We start from the raw sequence: 12834 nt of genomic DNA on the forward strand, positions 1-12834 counted from the left end.
GCATCTAGAGAAGAGAGGCAGCTAGGTGAGGTATCATATGGAGAGGAGCAAAGAAAGATATGGAGAAAAATCTGAAAATTGCAAGTACCAAACAGTGTCAGAATTTTTGCTTGGAGGGTATGTCAAAATGGTTTGCCAACATTAAAGAACTTACAAGTAAAGAAGGTACTGACATATGCAAGGTGCATATGGTGTAACATGGAGGAGGAGGATATCAATCATGCCCTACTTTATTGTCCTAAACTCCAAGATGTTCTGTTATCTCAGCTAAACTTCTTACAAGAAAGTGCAGTACAAGCAGATTTCATACATGTTGTGGATCTAGTAATTTGAAGGAACAAAACTGGGGAAATGGAAAAACTATTCTTATGTGCTTGGGGAATTTGGTACAACAGAAACCAACTAATCTATGAGAATAAGAGGATAGCTCTAGAACAAGCAATAGACCGTGCTCTTTTGGTTGCAAAGAAGTATGAGTGTGTAGTAGAAGAACAAAAAGAAAAGGCTCTAAACCTCACTGTGGATCCAAGCTCTAGAACAAGCAATAGACCGTGCTCTTTTGGTTGCAAAGAAGTATGAGAGTGTAGTAGAAGAACAAAAAGAAAAGGCTTTAAACCTCACTGTGGTTGGATCCATCCACCTGTTGGCAGCCTAAAGTTGAATGTTGATGGAGCACTATTTCATGATCAAGGTAGATCTAGTGTGGGAATAATACTCCGAGATGAAACTGGTAAGGTGCTCTTTACAGCTAGTAAACTCGAGCATGAGATCATTGATCCTATGGAAGTGGAACTTTTGGCTTTGCTAAGGGTCCTGCAATTATGTTTGCCTTTGGGAATTCATGATCTTCAAGTGGAAAGTGATGCTTTCTTGGTTTTCAAGAGCTTACAAAAGGGGAGGAGTCGATGTCTATTTGGAAAAATCTAGTTCTTGAGATTAGAAATCTGTTAAAAAGATTTCCTAAAGTTGTAATACAGCATAGAGACCATATGGCTAATTCTGTAGCCAATTATTTGGCAAAGTATTCATGGCATCTACATGACTTAATGGTTTGGTGGAACTCTTTCCCTGAAATAGTTTCACATATGATTGAGCATGATGCCTTGTAGTTGTTTTCTGATGAATGAAGTTTGTTTGCTTTGTTATCAAGAAAAAAAAAATATATGCCTACTAAATCGACAATCCGTGTCTTTTATTTCATCTTATTAATCATCAAAAGGAAGGAAGAAAAACCCAGAGGACTGCTTTTGTTTGTTGTATTTCTTTTCTAGGTGACCACTAATTTTTTAGAGATGATTATGTCTTTATCGGTCACTGAATTCATGATTAGGTCCATTATTGAGAAGGTGTTTAAACCCCTTTAAACATTTTTTAAAAACAAAAAAAATATCATAAAATCATTAAAATATACTTCTTTAATTATTAAATTAAAAAAAATATATAGAATATGTGTACAAAATTTAGATGGCTTTGTCATTTCTCTTGTCACTTTGTTCATGCTAACAGTAACAATATAACCTCTAAGGTAGGCAATAATTTTAACTCCTGCTACCCAAAGGCTCTCTTCTCCTCTCTTTTCTTTCATTTTCACCCACAATTTGCATATTTCTCTCCAGAAGAGGAGATCTTCATGGATCGCTTCAACAAAAATTGTTGGAGTATATATTTAGTCTCGTTTGTTTTTGCAAATGAGATCAAATAAGATGAGTTGAGATAAAAGTTAAAAATTTAATAAAATATTATTATAATATATTTTTTTAATATTATTATTATTTTGAAATTTGAAAAAGTTGGATTGTTTATTTTATTTTGTGTGAGAATTTATAAAATTTGTAATGATTAGATGAGATGTATTATGAAAACAAACGATGCTAGGCCTGCTACTGGTACCGATACTAGCAGGACTGATAAGTATATTTTTGTTTTGTTTTTATCTATTTTTTAAACATTTTAAATATTTTTTTCTAAAAAATTATACAAATTCATTAATAATCAATTCCTTAATCTTTAATATTTTTTTTTTAAAATACAATAGGTCAAATTATCGGTTCACTTAACATTTCTCTGCATCTAAATATTGATGGGTCATCTTTCAACTAACAAAACCGTCTTCAAGACTAAGGCCTGGTTACACAAAACTATCTCATTTCATCTTATCATTACAATTTTTTCAAACTTCTACACAAAATATAATAAACAATTCACCTTTTTCAAATCTCAAAATAAAAATTATATTCTAATAATATTTTATTCAACTTTCAACAAAACATTTCATCTCATCTAAACTACGTAATCAAACGAGGCTAATTCTTTCTTGATGCAAGTCAAGAAAATATGATATCGAAACTATTAGGTTTCATTTCATATTTATTTTTACTTGCATGTTTTATGTACTGTAATATTTGTTTTGATATGTTTGTTGAGGCCCCCACCTGGGCCACCCCTAGAATTTTAATTTTAATTAATTTATGTTAAAATATAAAATAAATAATAAAATTTACTTTTTCTCATCAATTTAAATTTTTAAGATAAATGGTAATTGCACATGGCATCATATATAGCAGAGATATTGTGTTTGAACTCTAACTCTATATTTTACTCTACTTAATTAAGTATTTCTACGTGTTGAATCTCGTTATTGAGGGAGAGTGTCAACTTATAAAAACTATTAGGGTAATACATTTTGCCCCTCGAATTTTCACTCAATTCACAATGTACCTCCGAAACTATTAATTGCATCAAAGTGGACCCTCGAACTTTCAAAACTTTCCAATCCCCATTTTCTTCTACCAGCAGCGTTAAACTAATGGATATTCACTTTTTATCCCATATTATCTCATGATCTCGTCTCAATATCCAAATATCATAAATATAAACTTTTTTTTAATTTCAAATATTCAATTTTTTCATTTAATCGTTACAACTTTTCAAACTTCTAAACAAAACACAAAAAATAATTCAATTTTTTTACATCCTAAAATAAAAATTATATTATAATAATATTTTAATTTTATAATATTTTTATTCATTTTTTTTCTTATTTCTCAAAATCTTATAAATATTTTAACTCAAATTATTTTATTACTATTAACAAAATATTTATTATTATTTACAGATAAACTTAGTCTAAATCGGACCCAAGTCTTTACTCATAAAAAAAGTAAACTAAAAAACTCAAATAAAAGCAAAACTGAGCTTGAGTAAGCCTTTGACTCGGCAAAAAATTAAAAATTTACCTAAAAAATTCAAATAAAAACAATACTGACTGAGACATCATGATGTAAAATCACTTTTGCATGACTCATGTTAGGCAGAGGAACCATCCGATGTCAACTTTGAAATTAGAGGGTCCTTCCTTTGGGTTATGATTCTCACTTGAAGAGTATAAGATGGCCTTTTCCTTTCATGGGCCTCGCCAATGGTGCGAAGGCATCAACAGGCTTGGTGATTGTATGATTTTTTGTGCTTAATCAGCAATTAACATGATGTCAATATGCTTCATGCTTATATGACAAGAAAATGAGTATTAAGATTTGAACTTTATTTCCGGATGATACAATTTTATAATTATCAATCTGATGTGTGATAAAATAATCTTCAATATGCTTTTCGGATGTTCTTAGAAGTTTCAAACAACTGAATCCAATTAATAAATTATGAATAGTATCATTTATTATCCTATTATTCACAATCTCCTAGCGTGTCATCAAATAATTAAAAAAATTATTTTTTATTTTTATTTATTTTCTAAAAATTTAATGCCACGTAAGAGGATAATGCAAGGATGATGATTGAAAAAACTATGAATAGAAATTTTCACAGTCCAATAATTTAAGAACTCATTTGGTTATACAGATTAGATATGATGAGAAATATTTAAATAGTAGTGAGATAGTTTGTAAATAGTAATGAAATTGTTTAAGTTAAGATGTTTTATGAAGTTTTGGAAAAGGAGAAAGAAATAGTTGAATAAAAATATTATAAAATTAAAATATTATTAGAATATGATTTTTTAATATTATTTTTATTTTGAGATTTGAAAAAGTTAAAATTATTTTTGTGTTTTGTTTGAAAGTTTGAGAAAGTTGTAATGATTAGGTAATGATTAAATGAAAAAGTTGAAAAGTTAAAAATCTGAAATAAATTTGAAATTGAAAAATGTTTGTATTTGAATGGTGTTTAGATGTTGAAATGAGTTGAGATGAGATGAGATAAGATGAGTTGAGACTATCTGTGAAACCAAACAGGGCCGAAACACATTAATAACAAGCAACCCAAGAAATCTCCCTATCTAAGGTGGTGCATTCGGATACGGATCTGGATATCCGGAATTATACGGATCTGATTTTTTAAAATTGGGTGGATACCCGCCCTGGTAAAACCGGTTACAACTCGGGTAGGTGTCTGGGGTTATAACTAGTATCCAGTTTTAACTTTACATTTTTTTTTTTAACTCTAGTTTTTGTATATGCAAAACGAAGTCATTTTGAATGTTAAAAAACGATGTCGTTTTGCAAAAAGAAATTATGTTTAAAGAAAAAAAAAATACTCGAATACGGATAACCAGTTAAATAACTGGATCCAGATAGATAACCGCTGTGATTCACCTAAATTCACTTGGATTTTTGGACTCCAGATTGAACCCAAAAAAAAAAAAAAAAAAAAAAAAATCCAGCTTCGACTCACACCCCTATCCCTAGCTTTACTTAGAATCATTACCTGTGCATTAAAGCTATTACTTTTTTTTTTCCTTCTTAAATCCTTCATGCTTGTTTGGAGAGTAAGATAAAATAAAAATTTTGTAAATAGTAATAAGATAATTTATGAATAGTAGTGAGATAGTTTGAGTTGAGTATTTTTTAGATCTTAGGAAAAGAGAGAAAAAATTGAATAAAAAATATTATAAAATTAAAATATTGTAATAATATAGTTTTATAATATTATTTTTGTTTGAGAATTTAAAAAAGTTGGAATTGTTTTCTATTTTTTATTTGAAAGTTTGAAAAAGTTATAATGATTAGTTTAAAAATTTTGTATTTAAATTAGGTTTGAGAATAAGATAGGATGAGATAAAATGAGATCAGATAAAAATTTTATGTCGCGCAAACCCTACATCAACAATATTGTTGTTCACAGACCTTTTCATGACCTATTCCGATTGCAAGCCCAAGAAATTCTAGTAGTACGGCCTGATTTTGGGTCCAAAATGCTTCGGCTCTTCACAAGGGTAAAAAATATTGCAACACTTAATACGGTAGTGCGTCTGAAATCTTGGATTGGGTTTCGGAGAGTTCAAATTAAGACATGGTCCACATTTAGATAACGTTTGAAGATCTTTACAAAAAGATTGGAAATTGATGTCTTGGTATAAGTGGGAAATGGTCTTCCTAGCCGGAAAATCCTCTTTCAAGGCATAGTGATCTGCAAAAATCAAGATTTCCCTTTTATCTCCAAAGTGAAGTGAAGAGAGCTATTCTTCTAAATTCACTCTTGCTTGGAAGATATATGTAGTAACCCATGAGAATCGGAAATGTGGTTAAGCTCTTTATTATGGTAATGCATTACATCTACAATTTCGGACACCATTATTTTTGGCCTATTAGCATGTGAAATCACATTTTTTTTTTCTAAGGTTTCTGGTACAATTGGAAGGAAGATTTTAAACAACAACTGAAACTTGTCACAAGAATGGAAATTAAAATATAACAGGCAAGAATTGAATTGATTATGCAGCTGCAGTGATACATTCGATTGCCTGTTTGCATATTCCGGTCATTGTTGCGTCGGGGCCGTAAACCTATGAGAGAAAATATGAACAAAGGCATTTTAGAGGAGACACTTTTCCAGATATGCTAATATACTGTCAAGCTTTCAAGTTTCATGTTTTTCTGTTCAATATTAGTACCTCTATTGGGATGCCAATCTGGTGTCCAATTGCCCGCATTTTAGCAAGGCCGCTCTGGTAGTTGGGACCCCCTCTCCTCACATAAATGTGCATCCTTGCTGCCTTAAGTTTTGATTCCTGATTTGTTAACATTCCATAATCAATTAGTCATACTATAGGCACAGTATTAGAGTGAAACTAAGCCAAGTTTATTTAGGTTAAGCTCACCTTCTCCTTCAAGGCACGGATTATGCCATTAAATGTGGCAGCAACATCAGTAAAGTTAGCTATTCCTCCTCCAACTACAAGGGCTCTCTTACGGCCATCGGGATCAGAAGTTGCACACTGTAGAGGAATGATGAGATTATTTGGAGAGCCAAAAGGGAAGATAAAAATGAAATTCCTAAGGCGTACATGATAATAATTTCATTGTCACGACATCTTCAAGGAAAATTAGGTGGGGGATTAATCAGGTCAATGACAAGCTCAGGTTTACATTTTTTTTTTTTTTTTTTTGTTCTTATTTTTCCATTTGACATAGTGACAAAACACTGAAAAGAGTAGCTGGTAGATCCTTACATCAATTACAACTCTGGCATACTGTAAAACTTCCTCTTCCTTGGGGGCTCCACTATATTCTGCATAGTTTCCAAGCTCAGAAGCATAGCCAAGATCTCCAACCTGGATTAAGCCATAACAATCAGCGCATAAGAAATTTATGACAAGGTGAAGAGAAAAAAAATGAAAATGAAAATACTGAGTTCTAGTTCTAAACAATGAGAACCATACTGTATCTGCGTAGATGACACTAGCGCCTCCTCCAGCTACCATAGTCCAAATTCTTCCCTTTGGGTTTAAAACTGTGAATTTCAATGATGCACTTGTCTGCAAGCATACAAAAATTAATTAATTAATGAACTTACGAAAATTCTCATAACAAAAGCTAGCTATTCGATTCACTGAGGTGTCATGAAAACAATCAATACGAATAAAGACAATAGAGAGATATTGAAAGAGTGAAAACTCCAAAGGCCAGGATGACTAGAAATGCCTTATTAGTTAGGATCAACACGTTTCTGGATTTTTTATCGAAGCGTTATAGCAGCAGACAGTTTTATCAATGGATAAAAATCCCAAGATTCGTGAAGAAATAGAGATGAATAAAAGAAAAAAATATTTTCTTTGAATTTTCCTCACGACAAGATGATTAGTTGGTGGAAACAGATGTAAGATACAGATCTACGTCATCAGTCCTACCTTTTCATCTAGTCCATGAATAAAGCTCTCCGTAAGACTCATAACTCTTCCAAATGGCATTGGAAATTCAATATTTCCCCACCTGCAAAATCAGGTCATGCATGATGAGAAGAAAGGTGGGAAGCTGTGCACTGTAAGTATTAATTTGCAATATATGTTTTGTTCTATGACGAGATTAAGAGCGAACAGAAAAAGTAACAAAGAAAATGGAACATACTTCTTGAAGTTCTTGAAAGCAGCAGTATCATCCAACTCGCCTCTCATATCTAAAGGATAAGGCTTTCCATCGACCAATGTGAAAGGGTTCATCTCTAGGAAAGTAAAGTCCAGGTCTGCCCATAAAAACTTAAAATGTTAACTCCAGAGTTCATAGGCTGATAAATTTCATACTAAAAAATATAGGATACTATTGATCTGCAAAATATTTGTATTTTACCTTGAAATAGTGCAAACACACTTGTGATAAACTCCTCAATCTCTACCCTGGTCTGGATGCCAAAACAAATTTGTCAATAAAATTTCAGTGGAGCTAATACTAGTGTCCAAAGCAGTAAGAATAATTCAAGATAGACATGGTTCTGACCCTGAATTGAATAGAATCATCTACTGAAATTACCTCCAAAGGAAGGGTTGCAACGAGTGGAGCACATAATTCTGAGGTAAGAGACACTCCTGTTGGGACAAATATAGTCTTAACCTGGAAAAAGTACATACATTCATTTCTAAATTATGAAACTCTAAGGATGAAACAGTGTAAGACGCAAAGACATATAACAATTTAGAACATTTTTTAGAAGTACTTTTGAGTGCTGAATTGTGATAAGTACCTTATCCCAGTTCTCTTCTATGTCAATTCCTCCGCATTCTGAAAAGCTTAAGCTGTTCCCAAGCCGCTCTGAGACGATGTTGAGGTAAAACTCTTCCTTGTGTGGGATGAAAGGTTCCACAATAAATGTTGTTATAGGTCCTCTGCATCCACCCATCTCCACCTGTAAACAAAATACAGATAAATTCAGAGACAGGACCAGGGGGCTAGGGGGGCCATGGTTTTGTTGTTTTGATAATATAATAAATCTTGGATACAAATTAATATTATTTGTATTTTAAATATACACATGACTAAAATTTAAGCCTGGCCCCTATCAAAATTAGGCTTGGTCCCAAAAAAATATCCCAAGCCTATTTGCTTTGAAAACCCACAGCTCATTTAAATAATTAAAAGAGGTGACAAAAATTAAGAATTGAATCATCTTTCATGTTTGGGTGTATTAGAAATGTGACCCTTTTCTTGTTTTTTCCTTTTCACTACTGGATAGATATATTTCAAAGTTTTGTTTTTCTAGAGAAAACCTTTTCCTTCCTTAGAACTTCATGAATCATGATGACTACTTTATCGTAGAGCTAAGAATATATTTAATCTATTAATTTCGGAAAGTCAATAGTTTTTCTTAAAACTTTAGAAGTATCTATTAATAATTCATTCAAAAGAAATGAGTTTTTTACCACCTTGATCTCATACAAAGAAAAATTGTTACGAAATGTAATAAAAATTCACTAATAGACGGGTTTCAAGACCTTAAAAAATGTAGTGTTCTTCTATGTTGATATTTGAATTAAGTTGAAATAGGAAGGAAAGATGTTGAGGAATTGATAAATATCCTTTTCTTTTATACACATTATGTCAGTACAAAATAGATATGAGTTTCGTTTCAGTACATTAATTTCGTTTCAGTACTAGCCCCTCATGAGAAACCCTCATGAATAAAAGATCCTGAATTCGTTGCATAAATTTATGAAAGACGCTCAAATGGTTAAAAGGACTTGGACTAATTGACGAGTAAATAGTTCATATAACATAATTAATCAAATTATACCATTCACATGACATAATTTGACTTGTAAAATTCAAATTTTAAAATTATCTTTTAAATTAAATTATGCCATGTAGATGGTTCGAATTATCCATTAGGAGGAGAGTTAGTGGGAAAAGTAAACACCTCTTTGCCAAGACGCTCCTTGACGAAGGAAGCAACTTGTGCCAAATCTAGATTCAAGGCAACTAAACCGCTCTTCCCACGCTTTCCGAACAGCATATCAGGTTTGACAACCAGTTTCGTCGACAAAAGCCAAGGTTCCTTCTTCGCTAGCTCATTGAAATCAGTTGCTTGAGTGACCTGAGGCATAAAAATTAGAAGAAACAACTCCTCAAATTTCAATAACGTAAAGAATTAATGAAAAAATTTGTATATTCATGATTTAAAAAACAAATCATTGAGCAGGACATTTTCCCCCAAACATCATCTGGTAATGAATTCCATATAATTCAGGCGGGACAATACAAAAGAAGGTCGCATATAAAGCCAGTCCGCAACTCACTTGTGCAGATTTAATCGGTAGTTCTCTGCCGAAAAGCCTCTTGAAATGCTCCTTCAACAATCTCTTGGAGTCGTACTCTCTGATCTTCTTGCGTGCCATTTCTTAACCTGTATATTAATCCACAAAAGCCAAACTAAGCCGTCAACACCAACTTCATATTTAGATCATAACACACAAAACAGATCTCAAAGGATAAGATCATTTGGGAATTAACACAAACATGAAAATCACACAAACAAACAAGCATGGAGCAGTAAACGAAGGAAAGCAGAGAGAGCCAGACACTTGAAAAAGTACCGTTGAAACGAGAAGCAGAGAACGCAGGGCTTCTTGTTTCCACACCTGTCTGATACTCTGATCCCTGAATCCATGACTTCGTTTATTTATAGTTGCCGAGGGAGTGCAGTCGTTTACACATTCGCGCGTAACCTACCTACCCCGCCTTGGACCAACTCTTTCAACTTTCTACCACAAAAAATGATAAAAACAATATTTATTTTCACAATTTTCTCATAATTATTTAATAATTTAATAATTTTCTTCCAAATTTATTTAAATTTTAAAATCTATTTTATTAAAGAGTATAAAAATAATAAAATAATTATATTTTTAAAAAATACTTTAATTACAAAAAAATTACATAAAAATAAATCACAAAATTACATAAATTAATACAATACAACAGATTGTAAAGTTGTTTTTATCATAAAATAAATGTAACGAATCATATAAAATTACGTCAGTTTGTAAATTTATTTTGTAACACTTTTTTTATCTAAATTCCAACCACGACAAATATTTTACATATTTTGTTTTGTTAATTTTACACTGTAATTGTTAATTAAAAGTCCACGTTCGCTAAGGTCCAATAGTGGGAACCTTAAAGTCTGCTAAAATATTTGTTTCATCTAAGAAAACTATACGGAGGATATTTGGAGTTCTTTTTTTTTTTTTCAGCAGTCAATATAATATTTTAATATTTGGAAAGAAAACGACTTCAACAAACACCTCAAGATACATAAATAAAGAAATAATATTTGAAAAAACTGATCCGGTCGCATAAATGGCCGTCAATAAAGTAGTCATCATCAAGAATAAAGCAATCCATACCCATCAATTGGATCGCTCTAAAACATCGATTGCAATAGGATTAAAAAAAAAAAAAATGAGTAAGTAATATTAGATATAATTTTAAAGTGTGTAAATAATTTTTTTATATAGATATCAGATTTATTTATTTTTTTCAAAATAAATGTGCGAGATTTACACGTCCTAAAATTATAAATATTATTTTTCTTTTTTTAAAAAAAATTATTGCGACAAAATATTACACCATGAGAATGAGAATTGTGTCACGAATATCTTGGACCTTGCATCATCGGATGAAGTAGGTGGAGAAAAATAACTTTCCAACCAAGAAAAGGAAACAACTTGCATTCAAAATATGCATAAAAGCTAAACATATTGGAGGTAGGTGGTATTAAAAAGAGCTTATAAACAGCTACAAAACCAAGAAATGGAAACCAAAAAGAAAACAATAGTTGAAGGTCTTGATCAATTGGAAATAAATCATATAATTAGGAGTCATAAAGCTGGATTGAGTCTCCAAATTCTTATTTGAATTGAAATATTATATAGTATTTAATATTGCATATGTGATATTTATTTATATATTATGTCTATATCTTTTATAATTGAATTATCTAATTTGAGTATAAAATTAGAAAATATCTCAATCTTGATGGTTTGATCGTTTCATTTTCATTCAATCGTTCTTACATTCAGCACATGGTGCCTAGAAATCAAAGCCTATGAGTTGAATAGCCTTGAGTACATAAATCTTCAATCTATTTTGCTCTTCCTCCCTTCTCCTTTTCTCTCTCTCCCTATCTTCCCTCAAACCCTTGTTCATAATTTTTTTCTCTTTATTTCCTCTAGGTCAGAATATATTCAATATATTGCCTTCCAACCATGCACTGATATGAATGCTGCAATCTTGATCGATGTGCCACACCATCGTGCTCTTCTTTGCTATCAAACTTCAAGAACCGACTAAAAGTGTCACCATGTATCCGATCCACCAAACACCACACACAAAGTATGACTAACTTCATTTCCCAACTCTAGATCTTCCATAACCAAACTCATCCTCATCAACGCGTGAGCTCTACAAGTAGTAGCCATCACATGAGTCCTATGCTAGTAGTACTGTTGCAAGTCTTCTTAGTGTGCTGCCACAGATATAGACCGTTCGATTTTTATTATCCAAATTGTTGAGAATCTGAATATGGCATAATAGTTTTGCTCACCTTCTCGGTGGAGTCTTGATCATTTATTTATAAACTATTATCAAATACATAGTTATTGACTAGGACTCCAAAACATAATCGGGAAAGACCATAACAATACTATAAATGATAACTACTTCACTACTGACTCTAGCTGCAATTTATCCTTCTCCAACAGACTTTTCTCCAAATGATCTTTATCTTCCAGATGTGATGAGCAAACGTGATTAACAATTGCTGCTTAGAGTATTATCATTTACATGCCCCCGCAAGCACAAGGTTGTGGACACAACATTGAGATTGTCTCGAATTGAGATAAATCGAGTTGTAGGCAAAGGCTTAATAAAGATATTTGTTAACTAATGGTGGAAATAAATTGAATGTCAATAAGTTTGCAGGAGACCATATCAAGTACAAAGTGGAAATCAATTTTAATATGTTTCATTTGAGTGTGGAAAACATGATTTGCTGAGAGATACATTGCCCAATATTGTCACACCAAAGAATGAGAGACTTGGGCACAAATATTTCAAGTTCTTTGAGCAAGGATGTCAGCCATTGGAGTTTAGCAGCTGTGTTTGCAACATCTTTGTATTTTGACCAGTGCTTGAGCGGGCTACAGTTGCTTGCTTTTTACAACTCCACGAGACAATATTTTTATCCAAGTAAATGCAAAAACCATCAATAGATCGCCTATCATCACGAGAACCCGCCTAATTAGTATAAAAAAATGCTTAAATCAAATTAGAATTGGAGCGATGCAATTGAAGTCCAAAATGGATTGTTTACCTAAGATAGCATTGCACACATTTAACCAATTGCCAATGAGGAAGTTTTGGGCTATGCATGAGCTGAGAGTTTAGCTTATTCACAGTGAAAGCAATGTCTGGGCGTGTGATAGACAAGTATTGCAAGGCACCAACAATGCTTCTATATAGATTGGGATCTAAGAATGCTTCCCCCTAAAAAACAAATACACTGGTTGAAGCGACCATAGGTGTACTCACAGGTTTAGCCTCAATCATTTTT

General features: G+C 32.1%; 1 protein-coding gene across 1 annotated transcript; it reads right to left on the reverse strand.

The window, feature by feature from the left end:
- Positions 1-5539: 5539 nt before the first annotated feature.
- Positions 5540-9971, reverse strand: LOC121258591 (ATP-citrate synthase alpha chain protein 2-like). Its single transcript, XM_041160134.1, has 13 exons — positions 9815-9971; positions 9518-9624; positions 9139-9315; positions 7969-8130; positions 7758-7838; positions 7578-7629; positions 7359-7473; positions 7142-7223; positions 6674-6769; positions 6464-6565; positions 6113-6229; positions 5906-6022; positions 5540-5797 (listed from the first exon to the last, which is right to left on the reverse strand). The coding sequence occupies exons 2-13, from the start codon at positions 9614-9616 to the stop codon at positions 5726-5728; spliced, it is 1272 nt and encodes a 423-aa protein (XP_041016068.1). The 5' UTR covers positions 9617-9624; positions 9815-9971; the 3' UTR covers positions 5540-5725.
- Positions 9972-12834: the final 2863 nt, after the last annotated feature.

The sequence above is a fragment of the Juglans microcarpa x Juglans regia genome, chromosome 3S (genome assembly GCF_004785595.1).
Source record: "Juglans microcarpa x Juglans regia isolate MS1-56 chromosome 3S, Jm3101_v1.0, whole genome shotgun sequence".
Taxonomy (NCBI): Eukaryota; Viridiplantae; Streptophyta; class Magnoliopsida; order Fagales; family Juglandaceae; genus Juglans; species Juglans microcarpa x Juglans regia.